We start from the raw sequence: 25,412 nt of genomic DNA on the forward strand, positions 1-25,412 counted from the left end.
CTTAATATCTCTGAACCTCAGTTTTCTTGTCTGCAAATTGGAGGTAATCATATGCCTACCATATTGTGTATTATAAGGGATAAATGCATTAATACATATAAAGCATTGAGCATAAATATCAGCAACATAGTAGTTGTCCAGTAAATTGCGGCTATTATTAGTAATATTTTTACTATTGTTAAAAATGATAAGGATGCATTTTATTTTTTCAAAGCCTTTTAGTTATAGCACATTTATTGATATACATTCATTTTTGGTTTTTCACTATACAATGCAAAATGATTAAAAGGAAACATGACATTTTTTCACTCTGTATTAGGGACAGAAAATATATTTTGAAAAAAATTTGCAGGGAAATTCCCTGGCAGTCCAGTGGTTAGGATTCCATGCTTCCACCACAGGAGGCACAGGTTCAATCCCTGGTTGGGGAACTAAGATCCCACAAGCCACATGGTATGGCAAAAAATTTTTTTTTGCATTCAAAATCTTTCAAATACAGAGGCACATTTTTTCCCCACTTCCTTTTATGACTTCAATAACAGCAAATTAGGTCAGTAGGAAAGCATGTCAAAAATGATTTTATAATTTAAAAATTATGCAAAATTAAAAACTTCTTTTGAAGAAATAAAAAAAAAACAAGTATGATTTTATCAAAAGTCAAAGGAAACTAAAACGTGAAAATGTTAAATAACTTTATCAAGAAGTAATATCAGAAATGAAGTATAGGTTTCCTAAATTTTAACCCATGATTCTGCACATTGAATTATATCAGCAATTATTTTTAAAGAAAACTGAATTAAGTAGTAGTAACCTTTAGCCCTAATGCTGTGGCCTTCATTGCCTTACCTGCACAATGAGTGAATCATGTCATGACAAACCCTTGGAGCCCCTTTAACCTGCAGTGAAATTTCACTTCTATGTCTGAAGTCTTTGTAATGACCACCAGAACCACAGTCATCTTTTGCTCTTGGGCATTCCTGCCTGTACCCCACTATTTATCTTTCCAAACGGGTTATGACTGTGTTGTCATGTTGTATTGTTCCTTTTATTTCCATAAGCGTATCTTCTATCTCCAGTTAGATTGGAGATGCAGACCTTTCCTTACATGTCTTTGCATTTGTAAGGTTTTGGGTGCAAAAAGAAAAAAATATATATTATCATCTTCTGTCCCCTAATAGCACCTAACATAGCGTTTGCACCAAGTAGGAACAAAATAAATGCATAAGGATGATGAGTGTCAGATTTCATTAAAAAAGAAAAATAGGAGTAGCCATCATAGCTGTGGTACCATGGGCATCAGATTCATGGATTCGGCTTCAAAAACAATTTTGTTTGTTCTCCTTTGTTCCAGAAAGATGCCGTGAAGCGAATATTCTCGGGCATTCAGCCTACAGGAATCCCCCACCTCGGCAACTATCTGGGAGCCATTGAGAGCTGGGTGAGGTTACAGGACGAGCATGACTCCGTGCTGTACAGTATTGTTGACCTGCATTCCATCACTGTCCCCCAGGACCCAACCATCCTCCGGCAGAGCATCTTGGACATGACTGCTGCTCTTCTTGCTTGTGGCATCAACCCAGAGAAGAGCATCCTTTTCCAGCAATCTCAGGTCAGCTTCTCAGATTAGAACTGAGAAAACTTTTATTTTCAGATTACTTGAGGAAAAAATTCAGTGGTTTATATAGCTCCTGCTTGTGATTTTTTTTTGACCTTTCAAAGGTGACTTCATCAAATGTAACTGTCTCATTTTCATTTTTCCCTGTATTCATATCATTGAGTATTATTATAATGCAATAATATCTTTAGCTATTTCCTGAACTGTACTTGGTAAGTTTATAATGCTTCATATACCAAAAAATTTTATCCTATTATTACTTCTAACTCAAGAATTGTTTTTCTATATTGGGTTGCATTCAAACTGATGAATTCATGCTGTTGACTAGTTTCCTGGTGATGAGGGATAGAATTTAGCAACTGATGGTTTTACGTAACTCCAATGTTGCTTTGCTGGGTATTGCATTTGGAAGGTCTGTTGGATAATTCCTGTTGTTCATTCTTTGTATAATAACTTTTGAGAAGATTTGAAAGAGCTAGCTAGGAAATTGGAAGACGATGTCCAGTGTATTGAGTCCAAGCCAAGAAAGGCCTCAGAACAAAGCCAGAATATTTGACTCATATCTTTACTATGGATGAGTCAGTTTGCTCTTGGACAGGCAGATAACCTGGCCTAGAGACAGAGCACTTAAGAGACTCCCTAGCAAAGAAGATGAGAGTTTTATCTGAATCATGCTTTACATTACATGTTGTCTTTAACCTGATGACGAGCCCCAGACAAGGAATAGTATGTTATACATGTTTTGGCAAAATTTAACATGTATGCAAGTGTGGTACGTGTCATACATGTGTACACCTCCTTTCTTGATCATAAACTTCTGACACTCATTATTTTTATGCATACTTAATCACCCACAGAACTTAATGTAATGATTCACACACAGTAACCATTTAAAAATATGTAATGAATGAGAAGACTATCTTCAAAAAAATAAATGCAGTTATCAACTTAAACTTGTTGCCAGCTTAGAGATAATCTGAAAGAATAATAGAATCTAATCATTAACATGACTTTTAAAGGCAGTTTACCTCAATTTCCTTTTTCACTAGGGAAAGTCAGGAAGGCTTTCTTTACATATGACTTTACAGATTGAATCTTGGACAGATATAATTGTTATCAAGAACTTGCTTATGTTGAACAAACATCTGCCTTCCTGTAATTTTCAGCCACTCATTTAACTTCTCTCTGAAAATACGTAATAAATAAACTCTGTCTTCCACATGACTGCTATTCCAATACTTGGAGGTATTGCTTGTGCATCATCCTTACCCTCCAGGTCCTTGTTCCATAGGACTTACCTTCTTCATACTAGCTGTCCTTAGATGTCTCACCCTCCTGGTTGTCCTACTTCAGAAGCATTCCTACCTTTTCTCTGAAAAGATGGTGCCTCTCATATTTCATGAAACAATGTCTATCCAAACTCTTCACACCCTCTCTCACGTTATAATAATCAGATCAGATCAGATCAGTTGCTCAGTTGTGTCCGACTTTTTGCTACCCCATGAATCGCAGCACGCCAGGCCTCGCTGTCCCTCACCAACTCCCGGAGTTCACTCAGACTCACGTCCATCGAGTCGGTGATGCCATCCAGCCATCTCATCCTCTGTCGTCCCCTTCTCCTCCTGCCCCCAATCCCTCCCAGCATCAGAGTCTTTTCCAATGAGTCAACTCTTTGCATGAGGTGGCCAAAGTACTGGAGTTTCAGCTTTAGCATCATTCCTTCCAAAGAACACCCAGGGCTGATCTCCTTCAGAATGGACTGGTAGGATGTCCTTGCAGTCCAAGGGACTCTCAAGAGTCTTCTCCAACACCACAGTTCAAAAACATCAATTCTTCGGCGCTCAGCCTCCTTCACAGTCCAACTCTCACATCCATACATGACCACTGGAAAAACCATAGCCTTGACTAGATGGACCTTTGTTGGCAAAGTAATGTCTCTGCTTTTGAATATGCTATCTAGGTTGGTCATAACTTTCCTTCCAAGGAGTAAGCATCTTTTAATTTCATGGCTGAAATCACCATCTGCAGTGATTTTGGAGCCCCAGAAAATAATGTCTGACACTGTTTCCACTGTTTCCCTATCTATTTGTCATGAAGTGATGGGACCAGATGCCATGATCTTAGTTTTCTGAATGTTGAGCTTTAAGCCAACTTTTTCACTCTCCTCTTTCACTTTCATCAAGAGGCTCTTTAGCTCCTCCTCACTTTCTGCCATAAGGGTGGTGTCATCTGCATATCTGAGGTTATTGATATTCTCCCAGCAATCTTGATTCCAGCTTGTGCTTCTTCCAGCCCAGCGTTTCTCATGATGTACTCTGCATAGAAGTTAAATAAGCAGGGTGATAGTATACAGCCTTGACGTACTCCTTTTCCTATTTGGAACCAGTCTGTTGTTCCATGTTCAGTTCTAACTGTTGCTTCCTGACCTGCATACAGGTTTCTCAAGAGGCAGGTCAGGTGGTCTGGTATTCCCATCTCTTTCAGAATTTTCCACAGTTTGTTGTGATCCATACAGTCAAAGGCTTTGGGATAGTCTGTAAAGCAGAAATAGATGTTTTTCTGGAACTCTCTTGCTTTTTTCATGATCCAAAGATGTTGGCAATTTGATCTCTGGTTCCTCTGCCTTTTCTAAAACCAGCTTGAACATCTGAAAGTTCGCAGTTCACATACTGTCGAAGCCTGGCTTGGAGAATTTTGAGCGTGACTTTTCTAGCGTGTGAGATGAGTGCAATTGTGTGGTAGTTTGAGCATTCTTTGGCATTGCCTTTCTTTGGGATTGGAATGAAAACTGAACTTTTCCAGTTCTGTGGCCATGGCTGAGTTTTCCAAATTTGCTGGCATATTGATTGCAGCACTTTCACAGCATCATCTTTCAGGATTTGAAGTAGCTCTACTGGAATTCCATCACCTCCACTAGTTTTGTTTGTAGTGATGCTTCATAAGGCCCACTTGACTTCACATTCTAGGATGTCTGACTCTAGGTGAGTGATCACACCATTGTGATTATCTGGGTCATGAAACATGTTTTTTGTACAGTTCTTCTGTGTATTCTTGCCACCTCTTCTTAATATCTTCTGCTTCTGTTAGGTCCATACCATCTCTGTCCTTTATTGTGCCCATCTTTGCATGAAATGTTCCTTTGATATCTCTGATTTTCTTGAAGAGATCCCTACTCTTTCCCATTCTGTTGTTTTCCTCTATTTCTTTGCATTGATCACTGAGGAAGACTTTCTTATGTCTCCTTGCTTTTCTTTGGAACTCTGCATTCAGATGCTTATATCTTTCCTTTTCTCCTTTGCTTTTTGCTTCTCTTCTTTTCACAGCTATTTGTAAGGCCTCCTAAGACAGCCATTTTGCTCTTTTGCATTTCTTTTCCTTGGGGCTGGTCTTGATCCCTGTCTCCTGTACAATGTCACGTACCTCCATCCATAGTTCATCAGGCACTCTGTCTATCAGATCTAGTCCCTTAATTCTAAATTTCACTTCCACTGTATAATCATTAGGGATTTGATTTAGGTCATACCTGAATGGTCTAGTGGTTTTCCCTACTTTCTTCAATTTAAGTCTGAATTTGGCCATAAGGAGTTCATGATCTGAGCCACAGTCAGCTCCCAGTCTTGTTTTTGCTGACTGTATAGAGCTTCTCCATCTTTGGCTGCAAAGAATATAATCAGTCTCATTTTGGTGTTGACTATCTGGTGATGTCCATGTGTAGAGTCTTCTCTTGTGTTGTTGGAAGTTGGTGTTTGCTATCACCAGTGCGTTTTCTTTTTGACACTCTGTTAGCCTTTGCCCAGCTTCATTCTGTACTCCGAGGCCAAATTTGCCTGTTACTCCAGGTGTTTCTTGACTTCCTACTTTTGCATTCCAATCCCCGGTAATGAAAAGGACACCTTTTTGGGGTGTTAGTTCTAGAAGGTCTTGTAGGTCTTCATAGAACCATTCAACTTCAGCTTCTTCAGCAATAGTGGTCAGGGCATAGACTTGGATCACCGTGATATTGAATGGTTTGCCTTGGAAACGAACACAGATCATATATACATGTTAATATATGTATATATAGATTCCATATATACATGTTAATATATGACATTCATTTTTTTTCTTTCTTATTTACTTCACTCTGTATAATGACTCTAGTTTAATCCACCTTATTAGACCTGATTTAAATATGCTCTTTTTTATAGCTGAGTAATATTCCACTGTGTATATGTACTACAACTTCTTTATCCATTCATCTGTCAATGGACATCGAGGTTGCTTCCATGTCCTAGCTATTGTAAACAGTGCTGCAGTGAGCATGGGGGTACATGTGTACTTTTCAATTATGGTTTCCTCAGGGTATATGCCCAGTAGTAGGATTGTTGGATCATATGGTAGTCTTATTCCTAGTTTTTTGAAAGAAATCTCCATACTGGTCTCCATAGTGGGTTGTATCAATTTTAAAAATTATATTCTATTTCCATAATTATTCTAGGTGAAAATGTCTAATCTCCACAAAGTAGCCACTTGTCAGACTGCTTTTAAAGCAACTTTTAAAATTAAAGGCTTATGTACAACTGCATCCATTACTTGCACTTTGAGCTCATAGCCCCAGAAGGAACTACTCTATTTTAAATATGTTCTCTGTTGTAAAGGGTTTTTGGCAGTGACCTCCATAAATATATAAAAATTTGCAATTATTGACATATCTTCTTCCACATGGTATATTATTGTTCAAAATAGCAATTGAAAGAGTAATCCACAATATGGCGAGCTTTGTAAGAACTCTAAGTGAGGGATAATAAAATTCACCTTCCCTTTGGCTTTTTATGTTACACAGTGAGCTATCTGTTTCCCCAACTATTGTAGGTCTAGGTCAGAGAGTGGAGGCAGCTGGGGCTGCCTGTTTCCCCGGTAGCCTCTGAACTGTCTCACAGGTCCCCTCTTACCATCCCTGACTTCGGCTCCCTTGGGGGAATTTGGATAGTTTGTCAGGTAAAATTTGAGAAGAGTGCTCATCAGCCCATATTCCACAATTTGTCACACAAAGACAGTATGAAAGACTTCCTCAGGTATCTTTCTGTCCTCAAGACATGCTTGGTCTGGGCCATTTCCTTCTTTAACTCAGGCAACCAATATTATTACAGCTTAGTGGGTAGACTGGTTATTGTATCAGATTTTCTTTCCTGTTTAAAATATTTAGTGAAGAAAACTTGAAATATATGTAGAAGAGTAGGAGAATAGTATACTTTACCCCCATCATTTATTAACACTTTGTGATTTGTCTCTCCAATTTTGTTTTCTTTTTTTTTTAAATATACTTGTTCGTGGTTATCTTTGCCAATTTTACTTATTTATTTATTTGGCTATGCTGGATCTTCACTGTGGCCTACAGAGGCTTCTAGTTGCTGCATGCAGGCTTAGTTGCCCTGAGGCATGTGGGATCTTAGTTTCTGGACCAGGGATTGAACCCACATCCCCTGTATTGGAAGGCAGATTCCTAATCAGTGGACTACCATGGAAGATCCCATGTTGTTCTCTTTGTTGAAGTATTTTATAGCAGATATCACACATCATGGCATTTCATGCCCTAAATATTTCAGCATGCCTTTCCAAAAAGTCAGGAAGATTTCTTACATAACCACAATAATATCATCAGACTTAACAAAGTTAATGATAATCCCATATTATCATCTAATACCCAGTCCATGTTCAAACTATGCTGGTTCTCCCAAAATGTGTTTTGTAGTTGGCATATTGAAATGATGATCCAACCAAGGTCTACAAATAACATTTGATTATGGATCTTAAGTCTCTTATTTTTCATGCCTTTTGATTTGTTGATCGTTTTATTTCTGTAAAGTTAATCTTTCCTCATTTAAAACTTTGGTTTTTGTGCTACCACTTTTTTTATCCCTTTAATATGTTAATCAGCTTTTCTTTTACTCACTAGAAAATTAGCCTTTCTGTGAATAAACATGAACCTTAATTTTCTTCTTAAGGCACTACTTTTGCAAGTTATATAGACAGTTTCTGACTTATAGTGGTTAAACTTATGATGCTTTGAAAGCTATATACATTCAGTAGAAACTGTACTTTGAATTTTAGATTTTGATCTTTTCCCAGGCTGATAATATGTAGAAAGATACTCTCTTATGATACTGGGCAGCTCCAAGTCAGCCACAAGATCGCCAGGGTAAATGATCAAGACATAATCAATCTGTTTTCCACTTTGAGTACAGTGCTCAATAAATTACATGAGATATTCAACACTTTATTATAGTATAGGCTTTGTGTTAGAGCCCCTGGAGAAGGAAATGGCAATTCACTGCAGTATTCTTGCTTGGTAAATTGCATGGACAGAGGAGGCTGATAGGCTACAGTCCATGGGGTCACAAGAGTCGGACACGACTTAGTGGCTGAACCACCACCACCACCACCAGGGCTGATGTAAGTGTTCTGAACATAGTTAAGCTATGGTGTTGGGAAGGTTAGGTATATTGTATGTATTTTCGACTTGGGATATTTTCAACTTAATGGTGTGTTTATCAAGACATGACTCCATTGTAAGTTGAGTACTCTTGGAGAGAGAACTTTATTCTGTCTCCCACCATGCCTTTGCCTCAGGAGCTGATGGCAGAGAGGCAGTACAGAGCCAGAGCTGGCCTCCAGGCCCTGGACTACTAAATTACCCTTTCACTCCTGCCTCAGTCTTACCAATCGATGGTCCGTTCCCCACATTGTAGCCGTGTGCTCTTTCTACTTAAAATAAACCAGCACCTCTCTCCTACCCTCAAGGCAAAAATCTAAACTCAGTTTCTAGAAAACCCTTCAATCATAAAGTCCCTGAGAACATCAGGTCAGTGTTTCTTCCACTCCACCACTTTTTATCACAAGTTATTTTGTGTTCAAATGATCTGATTAACTTTTATCAAGAATTCTTTAAAGCGGAAGTTAAAATATTTTCTTGTTTTATTTTGAGAAAACTTGATAAATCAATTCTTAACTTATAAACAGATAAATTAGAGATCAGTTATGTAATTATAACAAGGGTTTTTTTCTTCTTTTTTTTAAATTTTATTTTATTTAACTTTACAATATTGTATTGGTTTTGCCATATATCAAAATGAATTGTCCACAGGTATACATGTGTTCCCCATCCTGAACCCTCCCCCCTCCTCCCTCCCCATACCATCCCTCTGGGTCGTCCCAGTGCACCAGCCCCAAGCATCCAGTATTGTGCATCGAACCTGGACTGGCGACTCGTTTCATATATGATATTATACATATTTCAATGCCATTCTCCCAAGTGTTTTTAAGCATTTAGTTGATCATAGAATATGATAGGAATTTAGAAAACAAAATATTGGGAGCCGATGCTAGTTAAAATTGGTTATTCTTGCATTTGCACACACACAATTATTTACAAATAAAATGAAGAATTTTTGAAATTGTGAGTTAGAAAAAATTTTTTTTTACATTATGTAAGTGTTCTTTTCATGTTCATCCACTGTGTTAAGCAAAGTACTTCACGGATAAATATAGAGGCCAGTTCCCCGGGCTATTGTTGTCTACCAGAGTAAGTTCTAGTAATTGTTTGAAATAGCGAAAGAATTTAGCTATGTTGGGATGCTGATTTTATCAATTATTTTTATCTCCAGTCCTTTGCATTCTTTCTCAGCAGTCTGACTGGAACAATTGAGACTTATTGAAGATTTTTCTCATTATTTTCTTTTTCTTTCTTTCCCACTGGCCTCTAGTCATGGTGCTTCCCCTAAAATATGTTTGCCATATGTGGGGAATTTTTCGGAGCCTCTCCTCTAAAAGGTGTGCCTATGTGCATGCATTTGTGTGTGTGTGTGAGTGAGAGAGGGAGAGAGAAGACGCCTGCCTGTGTGTGTGCTTGGCAGAGCTTTCCATCCAAATGCCCAAGTCAGTGGTCTTTTATTTCTAGCAGGCTTGAGTGCAGATCCAATCTGATTCCCACAGCTGTCTCTGAGGTGCATGTCTCCACGTCTTTAGTTGTTACTTTGCTTGGGATTGAGTCACCCTGCAGATGGAAGATAAAAGCTGGAGTTCATAGCTTTAGGCATTGGCTTTCTGCCAAGGCTAAGAGAAAAGGACAACTTTGACCATCAGACCTCCTGTTACAGAGGGTCCGAAACAGTCCAGGGAAGAGTCCAGGGCAAAGAATGAAATCTGCAACTTCAGAATGTGACCTCATTCTCTAATTAGAGCGAGGTTTGGTTTCCCAGGAAACAAAAATCAATAATAGTAATACAGGAAGGGGGACTATGAAGGAACCCATTTCCGAATGAGGGCCAACGGAACTGACTACATGAATCTTGGCTCAGTAAATACAAACAAAAGTACCTGACCCATGGTGCTTGTCTTAAAGATACAAAGCCAAATCCTAAACTAGGACCGAGAATCTCTTGTGTTTTCATTTATCCTCATAATTTTGGAATTGTGTTTAAGTATGTATTTATATTTGTTAAACTCTCAAGTTGTTAGGCTACTGACAACAGGTATACGTTCAACTCATAAAGGAAGCAAACAAACCTCTATATAACTTAATGGTCTTGAGGAATCTATTTGTAAAATTGGCATCACTTCCAGAGTTTCCAGGGAGAGGCAGAGGTTCTAAATGTCCCATGGAATAAATAATAAAGAGAAGTTAGGAAAATTATTAAAATACCCAAACTCCTCATGTTATTTCCTTCTCTAAAAGTTTCTGCTAGTACCACTTCCTTGCCTAGATCTATACTCATATGTGATTCGATGAGAAGCTATTGTATTTGTGTTGCTTCCATCCTGGAGCACAGAGTTAGGTCATATCTTAATTACACCTCCAAGAAGAGCTTTTTTACTATCAGGGCAATGAGTATGGGCTCTGAAGCCAGATACAGTTTGAATCTCACTGTGATCTCTTCTCGTTGTGACATACTAGGCAAGTTACTGAAGCTCTTTGAACCCCCTTTATAATGTCTACAATAAGGATATTTAAATAACATGACGTATACATATGATTCCTGACAGATGTTAACTTTCTCTCTCACCTTACCGCACCACACACACACTGTCCCCAATCCAGGCTTCTTGATTTAAGGATGGAGTGCATTTGTAAGATGAAGATCAAATATAGTGACTGTGCCTCTCTTCATTCCCAATGACAAAATATTTTCACAAGAGTTTGTTATCGAGAAATATTTCAAACATTGAGAAGAGTATGAGTATGGATGGCTGCTCTTTGAATGCTAACCTTTTGGCATACTTGCATGCAGTTTTTGTTTTTTAAGAAGTAAAACATTACAGGTATAGTCAAAACTTTTTAGCTCTCTCTAGTCTCATTCTGCTTTCTGCCTCCCCAGAAAATGTGTGTGAAAGTGTTAGTCACTCGATCATGTCCGACTCTTTGTGACACCATGGACTGTAGCCCACCAGGCTCTTCTGTCCATGGAATTCTCCAAGCAAGAATACTGGAGTGGGTTGCCATTTTCTTCTCCAGGGGATCTTCCCGACCCAGGAATTGAACCTGGGTCTCCCTCATTGCAGGCAGGAAATTTAATCATTTTGACTGCTGTATGATATTCCATTGTCTGGCTCTATCACAATTTATTTATCTATTGTTGCTTGCCTGGCTAAAGATATTTAGATTTTTTCCAACTTTTTGTTACTGTGAATATTATTACAATGGGCACACTTACATATGCTTTTTGTGCACCTCTGAAAGCCTCTCCAGAGGGAACCACTATGCTGAATTTAATATTCATCATTCCCATGTACCTGTTTACATTTTTATTGCATATGATTTGGCCATAACAATCCATATTATTTATTTTGTATGTTTTAGAACTTTACATAAATAGCCTTATGCTGCACATATCTTCCTGAATCTATATTTTTGTATGCAGCATTAATTATGTGTTTGAGATTTAATCATTTTGATGGCTGGATGATATTCCATTGTCTGGCTGTATCACAATTTGTTTAATCTATTGTTATTTTCCTGGCAAAAGATATTAAGATTTCTTCTAACTTTTTGTTACTGTGAATAATACTACAGTGGACATACTTACATATGCTTTTTGTTCACCTCTGAAAGGCTTTTCTAGGTGTACATACCCAAGAGTGGAATCATGAGGATATATGACATCAACGTTAGTGAATTATTGCCAGCTCAGTTCAGTTCAGTCACTCAGTAGTGACCGACTCTTTGCAGGCCCATGGACTGCAGCACGCCATGCTTCCTTATCCATCAGATTCTCAAACTCATGTCCATCAAGTTGGTGATGCCATCCAATCATCTCATCCTCTGTCGTCCCCTTCTCCTTCTGTCTTCAATCTTTTCCAGCATCAGGGTCTTTTCCAATGAGTCAGTTCTTAGCATCAGGTGGCCAAAGTATTGGAGTTTCAGCTTCAGCATCAGTCCTTCCAATGAATATTCAGGACCGTTTCCCTTTAGGATTGACTGGTTTGATCTCCTTGCAATCCAAGGAACTCTCAAGAGTCTTCTTCAATACCACAGTTCAAAAGCATCAATTCTTTGGCACTCAGCTTTCTTTGTTGCCCAACTCTCATATCTGTATGTGACTACTGGAAAAAATATTCCAAGGAGTATTGCCAGATTGCTCTCCAAACTGGCATTCCAACTTATGTTCCACCAAAAGAAGAGTTCCCTTTGGTCTATGGCAATATTTGGACTTCCCTGGTGGCTCAGATGGTAAAGCGTCTGCCTACAGTGTGGGAGACCCGGGTTCAATCCCTGGGTTGGGAAGATCTGGAAAAGGAAATGGCAACCCATTCCAGTATTCTTGCTTGGAAAATCCCATGGACAGAGAAGCCTGGTAGGCTACAGTCCATGGGGTCACAAAGAGTTGGACACGACTGAGCAACTTTACTTTCTTTCTTTCTTTCTTTCTGTGGCAATATTTGGTATCAGTTCAGTTCAGTTCAATTCAGTTGCTCAGTCATGTCTGACTCTTTGCGACCCCATGAATTGCAGCACACCAGGCCTCCCTGTCCATCACCAACTCCCAGAGTTCACTCAAACTCACGTCCATCGAGTCCGTGATGCCATCCAGCCATCTCATCCTCTGTCGTCCCCTTCTCCTCTTGCCCCTAATCCCTCCCAGCATCAGTCTTTTCCAATGAGTCAACTCTGCATGAGGTGGCCAAAGTACTGGAGTTTCAGCTTTAGCATCATTCCTTCCAAAGAAATCCCAGGGCTGATCTCCTTCAGAATGGACTGGTTGGATCTCCTTGCAGTCCAAGGGACTCTCAAGAGTCTTCTCCAACACCACAGTTCAAAAGCATCAATTCTTCGGCACTCAGCTTTCTTCACAGTCCAACTCTTACATCCATACATGACCACTGGAAAAACCATAGCCTTGACTAGACGGACCTTTGTTGGCAAAGTAATGTCTCTGCTTTTGAATATGCTATCTAGGTTGGTCATAACTTTCCTTCCAAGGAGTAAGCATCTTTTAATTTCATGGCTGCAGTCACCATCTGCAGTGATTTTGGAGCCCCAAAAACATAAAATCTGACACTGTTTCCACTGTTTCCCCATCTATTTGCCATGAAGTGATGGGACCAGATGCCATGATCTTAGTTTTCTGAATGTTGAGCTTTAAGCCAACTTTTTCACTCTCCTCTTTCACTTTCATCAAGAGGCTCTTTAGCTCCTCTTCACTTTCTGCCATAAGGGTGGTGTCATCTGCATATCTGAGGTTATTGATATTTCTCCTGGCAATCTTGACTCCAGCTTGTGCTTCTTCCAGCCCAGCATTTCTCATGATGTACTCTGCATAGAAGTTAAATAAGCAGGGTGATAGTATACAGCCTTGATGTACTCCTTTTCCTATTTGGAACCAGTCTGTTGTTCCATGTTCAGTTCTAACTGTTGCTTCCTGACCTGCATACAGGTTTCTCAAGAGGCAGGTCAGGTGGTCTGGTATTCCCATCTCTTTCAGAATTGTCCACAGTTGATTGTGATCCACACAGTCAAAGGCTTTGGCATAGTCAATAAAGCAGAAATAGATGTTTTTCTGGAACTCTCTTGCTTTTTTGATGATCCAGCAGTATAATTAGACATTATTTTTGCCATTATAAAAGATGGAATATCTTATCTCATTGTTGTTTTAATTTGCATTTTCCTGATTACTGGTAAGGTTAAGGATTTTTTTTCATGTTTAAAACCTTTTGTTTTCTTCTGTGAATTACTTATTCACCCCTTTTTCCCACTTAAAGAAATTGTATTTTTTTATTGTTTGTAGAAGTTATTTCTTTACATATCCTAAATATTAATCCTTTGTCTGTTTTACATTGCCTTTTTTCAGTCTGTGGCTTGTCTTTTTAAATTTGTAAATGCTGTCTTTTATTATACGGAAGTGTTCATTTTAATGCAGTCAATTCAGCCTTTGCCTATGTGGTTTTGTGCTTCTGTTTGTCTTTTCAAGTAATTGTTCTCTGGCCTAATGTCATACAGCTATTCTTTATGATTATTTTCTAAATGTTTTACAGTTTTGCTTTTCGCATTTAAGTATTATCTACAAATAAATCTTACCATCTTTGGATTGTACACATTTTGACAGATTTTATTTGCATTATTTTTTAAAAACCACATTTGAAATTATCAGCACAGATCATATCAGGAGTGCCTTTAAGTACTGAGAAGATGTCTAGCACATGTAATGAATGCATATTTTCCAAAATTCTAATTTTTGCTTGAAATCTGACGTTTTATCATTAGCAACACTTTTTGTGAATTGTTTTCCTTGAAATTCCCATCTTCCCTTTTTTCCCTTGATGACTTTTGCTAGAGGCTACTCTGTTAATCTTTCTGGAGCACAGATTTGGTTTTGTGAGACTATCATATCTTGGGCTTTCCAGGTGGACTAATGGTAAAGAACCTACCTCCCATTGCAGGAGATATAAGAGACACGGGTTTGATCCCTGGGTCAGGAAGATCCCCAGGAGGAGGGCATGGCAGTCCACTCCAGTATTCTTGTCTGGAGAATCTCAGAGACAAAGGAGTCTGGAGGGCTACCCTCTATAGGATTGCAAAGAGTCGGACATGACCGAAGCAACTTAGCATGCATGCATGCGCTGTTATATCTTTCTTTTCTATTTCCTTCGTTTTGTTGTTTCCTCTCTTGCTTCCATTGTCTTTGATATTACTTTATTGTTGTTTTTATTAAATGGACCTCATTAATTTTAGCCATTCTTATTTTCTAATATAAATTTAAATATTCATTTCCTTATAAGTACTGCTTTATCAGCATCCACAAAGTTGTGATATGTAGTATTTTCACCATAACTCATTTGTGAATGATTTCTAGCTCGTTATTTATTTGACCTGTGATTTATTTAGAACTAGGTGTTTTAATTTCCAAATACATGACTCTTTTTTAAAAACCATTTTACCCATTTGAATGACTAAAATTAAAAAATACTGATATGGCTAAGTTTTGATAAGGATGTAGAGCAATGTGAGCTCATACATTGCTATTAAGGTATAAAAAGTCAGTTTCTTATAAAATTAAACATATACTTATCATGTGAAGTTGCTCAGTCGTATCTGACTCTTTGTGACCCCGTGGACTGTAGCCCACCAAGCTTCTCTGTCCATGGGATTCTCCAGGCAAGAATACTGGAGTGGGTTGCCATTTCCTTCTCCAGGGGATCTTCCCAACCCAGGGATGGAACCCAGGTCTCCTGCATTGCAGGCAGATGCTTTAACGTCTGAGCCACCAGGGAAACCCACAGTTCCCTAGGCATTTACCCAAGAGAAATGAAAACATTGTCTACAAAATGACTTGTGCTTCCTATGTAGCTCAGTTGGTAAAGAATCTGCCTGCAATACAGAAGACCCAGGTTCAATTCCTGGGTTGGAAAGATCCCCTAGAGAAGGGAATGGCAACTCAGTCCAGTATTCTTGCCTAGAGAATCCCATGGACAGAGGAGCCTGGCAAGCTACAGTCCATGGGGTCACAAGAGTCGGACTTGACTTAGTGACTAAACCACCACATAAATGTTCGTAATGTTTTTGCTCGCAGAAGGCAATGGCGCCCCACTCCAGTACTCTTGCCTGGAAAATCCCATGGACAGAGGAGTCTGGTAGGCTGCAGTCCATGGGGTTGCTAGGAGTCGGACACAACTGAGAGACTTCACTTTCACTTTTCACTTTCATGCACTGGAGAAGGAAATGGCAAGCCACTCCAGTGTTCTTGCCTGGAGAATCTCAGGGATGGGGGAGCCTGGTGGGCTGCCGTCTATGGGGTCGCACAGAGTCGTACACGACTGAAGCGACTTAGCAGCAGCAGTAGCAGCAGCAGCAGTCCCAAAGTAAAAACAATACAAATGTCCATCAACAAATAAATGATTGTAGAATATTCAGTCAATGGACTGCTATTCAAAGTGAAAAGGAGTATGTAACAATATAAAGGAATAGCAGAAACATTATGCCAAGAGAAGCCTATGAGAGAATAATTCATATTATATAGTAACATTTATTTGATATTGTAGAACAGGCAGAACTAATCCATAATAACAAAAAGCAGATCAGTGGTTTCCAGGAGCAAGGGTGAGAAAGGGATAAAGAATTAACTGCAAAGTGGTATGAAGAAACTTTTGGGTGGCATTGAACTGCTCTGTATCTTGATTGGTATGGTGGTTACACATGTGTATGGATTTATTAGAATTCCTAAGACTGAGCAGCTAAAATGGGTCCGTCTTACTCTTTGTACATTGTGCCTCACTGAGTTCAGTTCAGTTCAGTCACTCAGTCGTGTCCAACTCTATTAATATTAAAATGTTTTTATAATCAGTAGGCACTTAGAATGTTGTATAAGTGAATAGAAAAAAAAGAGAAAAACCCATGGAACTGTGTGAGAACTTTATAGATAGTTCAAAGTAGTTGTCTTTCAGACATGTAAAATGATAAAGGCAAAGTAAATATGGCATGAAAATGTCATGTGAGCTTCGAGTCACCCACTCACAATGTAACCAAAAAACAACCTGCTCACAAATGTAGCCAGTAAACTAATAATTTGATATGTTGATGTAACATGCTCCCTAAACTTGTAAAACCAGCAAGAAGCACTGTGAAACCAAGTGTTGCAACTGTTGAGTCCACTCCAAGCAAAGTATTAAAGAAAGAAGCTTTGCCTGAGATAGTGCTTTGAATTAGACTGACGAGATCTTTTCTGCCAAGAATTTTAGGGAATTTTAGTCAAGAGATAAAAGAGTTTGAAAGAAGAATATGAAAATCATCTTATGATTTAAGACTTCCATCATTTTTGTTTGTTTTAAAATTATTTTTAATTCATGTTTTTCCTTGTTTAAATATTATTTATTCTAATCAAAACAGCAACAAATATATGTAGGGAGAGATATCTTTTACGAACATATCTTGTACTTACTTGTTGTATATTACAAAATAAAGAACACAACTCAGTGTTTGTTTGTTGGTTTTTAATGAAGCACCTTGTGCTCCAATTTCCCTGTCCTTAGTCTTTTCTTCTTATATTTCTTTACTGCTCTGATTCATTGATATATTGATTCCCTCATTCCTTTTAGGATTTTCTCTTGATCCCAATGTTAAGGTAGTAACTTCATTTTTCTTCTACTCTAATAGTTCATTTATTTCCTTTACTGATTCATCTTTAATCTCCAGAATTCTGTCCTGAAGTAGGTAGGTAGGTAGACAGATAAATCTATTATATATATTCTGTCCTTGTGAAGTTTCATCTGCTTCTATAACTTTCAGCTATTTTCTCTCAAATTTTGCTTCTATCCTTGACCTTTCTTCCTAACTTCAGACATTTTTTGTGTGTGTTTCTAGCTGTCTTCTAGGGGAGAAGAAAATGGCAACCCCCTCCACTACTTTTGCTTGGGAAATCCCATGGACAGAGGAGCCTGGTAGGCTACAGTCCATGGGGTCGCAAAGAGTCGGACACGACTGAGTGACTTCACTTTCACATTTCACTTTCATGCACTGGAGAAGGAAATGGCAACCCACTCCAGTATTCTTGCCTGGAGAATCCCAGGGACAGGAGCCTGGTGGGCTGCCGTCTATGGGGTCGCACAGAGTTGGACATAACTGACTTGACTTAGCAGCAGCAGCAGCAGCTATCTTCTAGACATCTCTCTTTGAGATCTGTCAGAAAATCTCAATGTGAACATATCTAAAACCACAGATTTGGCCTATGAGCAGCAGTTTGCTAACCCCTACTGTCTGAGGATTATATGTCCTCGTTCACTGCCATGTGACCAGCAGGCGGTGCATCAGTAGGAGAAACATCTGGTCATACTCCAGTGATGTTGGGCTTGTCCACATGATTTGTTTTAGCCAATGGAAAATGAGTGAGCATGATACACACCATGCCCAGGCAGAACCTTTACAAGCCACTCCATGTTTGTTCTAACTCTCTTGCTCTTTTTCCTTCCTCCTAACTCAATTTAGGTCCTAAATTGAGAAGGTAAATAAAGCAGAGTAAACTTCCCAGGTGGGTTCCCAGGTGGCACCAGTGGTAAAGAATCCACCTGCCAAAGCTGGAGACACAAGAGATGCGAGTTTGTTCCCTGGGTTGGGAAGATCCCTTGAAGGAGAAGATGGCAACCCACTCCAGTATTCTTGCCTGGAAAATCGTATAGGCAGAGCCTGGTGGGCTACAGTCTGTAGGGTCACAAAGAGTCAGACATGACTGAGCACGCACGCACACACACACACACGCCAGCCTACAGCTACTAATATGTGAAGTCAATGAAAAAGAAACCATTGCTGTGAGCCGCTTATTTAGGGCTGTTACCCAACATAAGCTAGAAAAAGCAGACTAATTCACTACTATAGATAAAAAACAAAACAAAACAAAACATATGTTTACACATACACATGTATAAATTAAGCAATAGAACTTAGAGGGAGGTGACTTTTCAGTCTGGAGTAGACTTAAATAGCTACTTATTTAGCTTTGGAAGTATTGGACTAAGAAAAAGTATAGAAAAATCCAAATGCCTACAGATAGATATTCGTTGGCAAACATAAGTACCAACAGGAGGCAGACCAGTTGAAGAGAGTGAATGAAAGTTTATTGATAAAATTTCTTTTAATTAAAATCAGAGTTCTTTTAATTAAAATCAGATCCCCAAACAAGGCCCCTGTTAAGGGGATTTGTGATGGGGATGATAAGAGTCTAATAAAGATAACTCAGCATGAAATTGCTAGTTTTTGAGAGAAAATGATAAATGGGAATTTGTGTCTGAACAGTCTTACAAGTGCCTAAACCAAAACTTAAAAGTACCTGATTCCTGGGAAGATAACATTTATATGGGAAATAGTAAAATCCCAAGGGACACTTAGACGTTTGATCTAAGATTTATTGAATTAGCTAATTGCTTGAATGGATTTGATCAATACCTAGAAACTGTATTTTTTTTTTTTTGTATCATGCTATGCTGTACTTGTTAAGTAAATGTTTTTGAAAAAATTTAAATTCAGCAAAACAAAGGAAATAGTATAACAGAACTCATGTTCCCAACACCAAGGGTGAATATTGTTGACATTTTGTCATATTTGCTTGATCTCCTGTATTAAATCTCCTGTATTAAAGTTGAAGGACCTTTTCATTCTTTCCTTGCCCACTCCTCTCACCCCTCCTCCCTGCATCCCTTTTCTCTATCCCAGGCAACGAAATCTTGGACTTGGCCTGTATCAATCTAGCCAATTTGTCACACCTGTTTTCATGTGCAATCCCATGAGCAATATACAATAGTTTTAATTGTGTGGTTTAAAAAAAAAGATACAAGTGGTGCTGTATTGTAGAATCTGTTTACAATTTTCCTTTCCCACATAGCAGTATGTTTTTGTGATCTCATGTTAATTTTTTATATTTGGCTAGAGTGCCATTATACAAATATGCCACCTTTTATTTAGATATCACCCTGTTGACAAACCTTTAATGTTTTCATTTCATGTATTCATTTAACAAATATTTATTGAATACTTACCATGTCCCAGATCCTGTGTCAGATACTCATATCAATGAAGAAAAGAGACAAAAATCTTTGCCACCATGGTAGTTATATTGTATTGAGATGACACAACATAAATAATGACTATAGTAAATAAACCAAACAAAGTGTATTAGAAGGTGATAGGTTATATAGAAAAAGGCTAAGGGGAACTGGGAGTGATGTTGAGGGAAACACAGGTTGTTATTTTAGACAGCATGGCTGGGTAAGCCCCCTTGATAAGATAATATTACAGCAAAGACTTAATGTGAAGGGTTAGTGAGGTGAGTATGTGGGGAAAAAGAATTGCTATCAGGGAAGAGTCAGTGCAAAGCCCCTAAGTGGGGAGTGTGTCTGGTATATTCAGGAAACACAAGGAGGTCAGCAAGGCTGGAGAAGGGGGAGCAAAGAGGGTACGGAGGAGGATTGGAATCTAGACATTATAGGGTTAAGTAGGAAGAGATGATCATGATAGACCATGGTAAGGACCATACAATTCACTCATTTAAAGTGTACAGTGAAATGACTTTTAGTGTTCACAGAGTTGTGCATCCATCACCACAGTCAAATTTAGAACATTTTCATCACTCCATAATGAAACCCAGTACCCATGAGCAATCACTTCCTTTGCTCCTCTCCCCTCTCCATAGCAATCTCTAATTCCCTTTGTTTTCTATGAGTTTGCCTGTTTTGAACATTTCATACAAGTGCATTTTGTGATTGGCTTCTTTTATTTAGCATCGTGTTTAAGGTTTGTCTATTTGGTAATATTTATCAGTACTTCATTTGTTTTTATTGTTGAGTAATATTCCATTGTATGGATATACCACATTTTGTTTATTCATTCATTAGTCAGTGAATTCATTACTCATATTTGGTTTGTTTTCACTTTTCCAGGGAGTGTCCTGGTGGCTCAGAGGTAAAAATCCACCTGCCAATGCAGGAGATATGGGTTTGATCCCCGGGTTGGGAAGATCCCCTGGAGAAGGAAATGGCAACCCGGTGTTCCTGCCTGGAAAATCCCAGGCAGAGGAGCCTGGGAGGCTACAGTCTTGGGGTTTCAAAAGAGTAGGTAGCAGAAGAACATGCATGCACTTTTCCAGATATTTCCCACGTGAAAAATGCTACTCAGAAAATTTCTGTAAAGTTTTTTATAGTTGTATGTTTTAGTTATCTTGGTATAGATCTAAGAATGAGATTGCTGGGTGATACGGTAACTCTATATTTAACATTTTGGGGAACTGTTAAAAGTGTTTGGAAAGTGGCTACACTACTTGGTATGAGAGCTCTACCAGCAATGTACAAAGGGTTCCTGACTTAGGATTGTTCAACTTACAGTTTTTCAACTTTACAATGGTACAAAAGCAATAAGTACTGTAGCAGAAATGGTACTTTGAATTTTGAGTTTTGATTTTTTTTACCCCCAGGCTAGCAACTCTCATGATGCTGGGCGTCAGCAGCAAGCTACAGCTTCCAGGCAGCCCCATCATCACGGGGGTAGACAACTGACACACTTAGGATTCTGTACCTATACAACCATTCTGTTCTTCACTTTCAGTACAGTATTCAATAAATTACATAAAACATTCAACATGGTATTATAAAATAGATTTTGTCCTAGATAATTTTGCCCAAATATAGCTAATGGAAATGTTCTGAGCATGTTTGAGGTAGGCTAGACTAAGCTATGATGTTCTATCTGTTAGCTGTATTAAATACATTTTCAACTTAGGATATTTTCAACTTGATGGATTTATCAGGAAGTAACCCCACTGTAAGTTGAAGAAGATCTGTAAAGGAGTCCAAATTCTTCATTTCTTCAAACATTTTTGTTGTCAGTCTTTTTTTTTTTAACTATCCTAATGAGTGTAGAGTGATAGCTCAATGTGTTATTTTTTTCTCAGCGTGGTTTTGATTTGCATTTTCCTAAAACGAAGTTCATGGCATCTGGTCCCATCACTTCATGGGAAATAGATGGGGAAACAGTGGAAACAGTGTCAGACTTTATTTTGGGGGGCTCCAAAATCACTGCAGATGGTGACTGCAACCATGAAATTAAAAGACGCTTACTCCGTGGAAGGAAAGCTATGACCAACCTAGATAGCATATTCAAAAGCAGAGACATTACTTTGCCAACAAAGGTCCGTCTAGTCAAGGCTATGGTTTTTCCAGTGGTCATGTATGGATGTGAGAGTTGGACTGTGAAGAAAGCTGAGTGCTGAAGAATTGATGCTTTTGAACTGTGGTGTTGGAGAAGACTCTTGAGAATCCCTTGGACTGCAAGGAGACCCAACCAGTCCATTCTGAAGGAGATCAGCCCTGGGTGTTCTTTGGAAGGAATGATGCTAAAGCTGAAACTCCAGTACTTTGGCCACCTCATGCGAAGAGTTGACTCATTGGAAAAGACTGATGCTGGGAGGGATTGGGGGCAGGAGGAGAAGGGGACGACAGAGGATGAGATGGCTGGATGGCATCACCGACTTGATGGACATAAGTTTGAGTGAACTCTGGGAGTTGGTGATGGACAGGGAGGCCTGGCGAGCTGCAATTCATAGGGTCGCAAAGAGTCGAACACGACTGAGCGACTGAATTGAACTGAATAGACTAATGATGTTGAAGAGTTTTTCATGTGCCTATTAGTCATTTGTGTATCTTCTTTGAAGAAGTGTCTTTTCAAATCCTTTGCCCATTTTACATTGGATTATCTGTCTTTTCATTGTTAAAGGATGAGTTTTTTATGTAGTCTGGATACAACTTTCTTATCAGACATGATTTGGAGGTAACTTCTTCTGTTTGTAAATTGTCTTTTACTTTCTTGATGTTTCCTTTGAGACAGAACATTTTAAAATGTTGATGAAGACCAGTTTATCTTGGTTTTTTCTTTTGGTATTTGTGCTGTTGGAGTCATGGACTAGCAAATCACTGATTAACACAAGGTCAAATAGGAAAATTTACTCCTATTTTTTTTTCCAAGCAGTTTATACTTTTGGCTGTTACACTGAGGTCCCTGATCCGTCTTGAGTTAATTTTTATGTATGGTGAGAAGTAGGGGCCCAGCATCGTTCTTTTGCATGTAGATATGTGTCTATACATATTCAGTTGTCCTAGCATTATTTGTTGAAGAGACTATTCTTTCTGAACTCTCACTTCTTTTCCATTGATCTATCAGTTCAATTCAGTTCAGTCGCTCAGTCGTGTCCGACTCTTTGCAACTTCATGGACTGCAGCATGCCAGGCCTCCGTGTCCATCGCCAATTCCTGGAGTCCACTCTAACTCGTGTCCATCGAGTCGGTGACGCCATCCAACCATCTCATCCTCTGTCATCCCCTTCTCCTCCTGCCCCCAGTCTTTCCCAGCATCAGGATCTTTTCCAATGAGTCAGTTCTTCGCATCAGGTGGCTGAAGTATTAGAGTTTCAGCTTCAGCATCAGTCCTTCCAATGAATGCTCAGGACTGGTTTCCTTTAGGATGGACTGGTTGGATCTCCTTGCTGTCCAAGGGACTCTCAAGTCTTCTCCAACACCATAGTTCAAAAGCATCAATTCTTCAGCGCTCAGCTTTCCTTATAGTCCAACACTCACATCCATACATGACTACTGGAAAAACTATAGCCTTGACTAGACGGACCTTTGTTGGCAAAGTAATGTCTCTGCTGTTCAATATGCTGTCTAGGTTGGTCATAGTTTTTCTTACAAGGAGCAAGCGTCTTTTAATTTCATGGCTGCAGTCACCGTCTGCACTGATGTTCTATCTTTATACCAGTACTACATTTTCTAAATTTGTATAGTACTACATTGATTGATTTTGGGGTGTTAAAGCAAGCTTGCATTTCTGGAATAAATCCCACTTAATTATGTTGTGTAACGCTTTATGTATGTTGCTGGATTTAATTTGCTAGTGTTTTGTTGAGGGCTTTTGCATCCGTATTCATGTCATTGGTCTATAGTTTATTTTGTTATGATGCCTTTGCCTGGTTTTGGTTTGAATGTAATACAGGCCTCCTAGAATGAGTAAGGAAGTGTGCCCTCTTCTTTTATTTTTTTGGAAGAGATTGTGAAGAATTGGTATTAATTTTTTAAATGTTTGTAGGAATTCACTAGTGAAATCTGCTCTCTACCCACCACCGAGGGTTCATTTTGTTGTTGCTGTGTCTGCTTATTGACTTTTCTGCAGCAAATCTATAAAGTCCATCTTCACAGTCCTGTGTGGTCACTTACAGCCTCTGCCGGGTTAGCTTCATGTTCAGGTAAAGATTGAGCTTGTTGTTTTTTAGTCATGTCCAACTTGTTGTGACCCCATGGACTGTAGCCTGCCAGGTTCCTCTGTCCATGGGACTTCCCAGGATGGAGTGCGTTGCCATTTCCTTCTCCAGGGGATCTTCCCAACCCAGGGAATAAACCTGTGTCTCCTTCATTGACAGGCAGATTCTTTACCACTGAGCCCACCAATGATTGAGCAGAAATGTCTAAATGTTTTGATCCTATATTTCAACCCTTTGCTGAGGGGCTTACACAAGGCCTCAAGATGAGCCAGAGGTAAGAGATTGGGGTTTTCTCACGTTTTTCCTGGGCATGTGCACAGCCTTGCCAGAGGCCCAGGAACATGTCAGATCTTTTCAAAGCCTTCCATAAGCATATCATTTGCCAGCTTTTCTCCATAAGATTTTTTAGCCAGCATTTTGTTTTTCTCCTCCTGGTATCAGCCCCTCAGGCAGCAGTAATATTAAGTCATTGCTGGTGATTATTTCTGAAACATGTCCTAAGGAGAGGACTTCTCCGACTGAGTGAACTCTAAATCAGGTCTAATAATCACCAACCCTGCAAATGAGGGGCTTTTCCCCATTTTCCAAGTGGGCAGCTGTCAGATTGAGTAGTGACAGTTCTCTAGGGTTGAGTCTTTATGAGGAGCTCCAGACCTCAACTTTCCCTACCACTGGCTGCTAGGCTGCTGTTTTCATGGCCATACAGACATGGGGAGAGACTGATGGGGATCAGGCAAGTTAAAATGCCACCAGGCTCTCTGTTCTTACTGAGACTGTGAAGTTTTTCTTAATTATTCTTCAGATGATTGCAAGCCTTTGGTTAATTTTCTAGAGTTTTATAAAAGTTGACTTTGACAGTTTTTGCTTGTGTTCTCATTGTTTTTATGGAGGAGCAGATTTTCAGAGGTTGTTACTCTGTTGTTTCAGCAGTCCCTCTACCTTTTCTAAGCACCAGAAAAGTTTTCATTTTATTTTATTCAAGACCAAGTGTAGTTAGATTTACAAGCCTTTTGCCTATTTTCACAAGCTGAACACACCCATGTGCAGGTTACATGGGTAATTTGTATTGATCTTTATTCCCCTTTCCATTTACTAACCATCCCTTTCCCAAGATAACCTGTTTTTAAATTGAATATAATTTAGTACATACTCTTTTACATCTGGCTTCTTTCATTCAACATTATGTTTATGAGATTCATTCATGTTGTTAAATGTAATTTAGTCTTCCCCATTGCTGTAGTAGTCCCTTGAGTGAGTATACCACAATATATGCATTCTGTGTAAGTGGACATTTGGATTACTTACAATATAGGGCTATTACAGTACATTCTTGCACGTATATTTTTGTGAACATATGTAAACATTTCTGTTAAGGTATAGAAATGGAATACCTGGGTCATGTGTTATATGAATGCTGAGTATTAGTGGATACAGTCAGAATTCAAAGGCGGTGGGACAATGTTTACATTCCCACAGCACGGTATAAAGGGCTTCCTTGGTGACTCAGATGGTAAAGCATATGCCTGCAATGGAGGAGA

General features: G+C 39.0%; 1 protein-coding gene across 1 annotated transcript in view; it reads left to right on the forward strand.

The window, feature by feature from the left end:
- WARS2 (tryptophanyl tRNA synthetase 2, mitochondrial) overlaps positions 1–25,412 on the forward strand; it is a 99,823-nt gene that overhangs the window by 42,859 nt on the left and 31,552 nt on the right. Inside the window, exon 2 of the mRNA XM_019956719.2 lies at positions 1,352–1,609. Coding sequence (XP_019812278.2) covers positions 1,352–1,609 — 258 coding nt within the window. The remainder of the gene's footprint in view (positions 1–1,351; positions 1,610–25,412) is intronic.

Source organism: Bos indicus, chromosome 3, assembly GCF_029378745.1.
Source record: "Bos indicus isolate NIAB-ARS_2022 breed Sahiwal x Tharparkar chromosome 3, NIAB-ARS_B.indTharparkar_mat_pri_1.0, whole genome shotgun sequence".
Lineage (NCBI taxonomy): Eukaryota > Metazoa > Chordata > Mammalia > Artiodactyla > Bovidae > Bos > Bos indicus.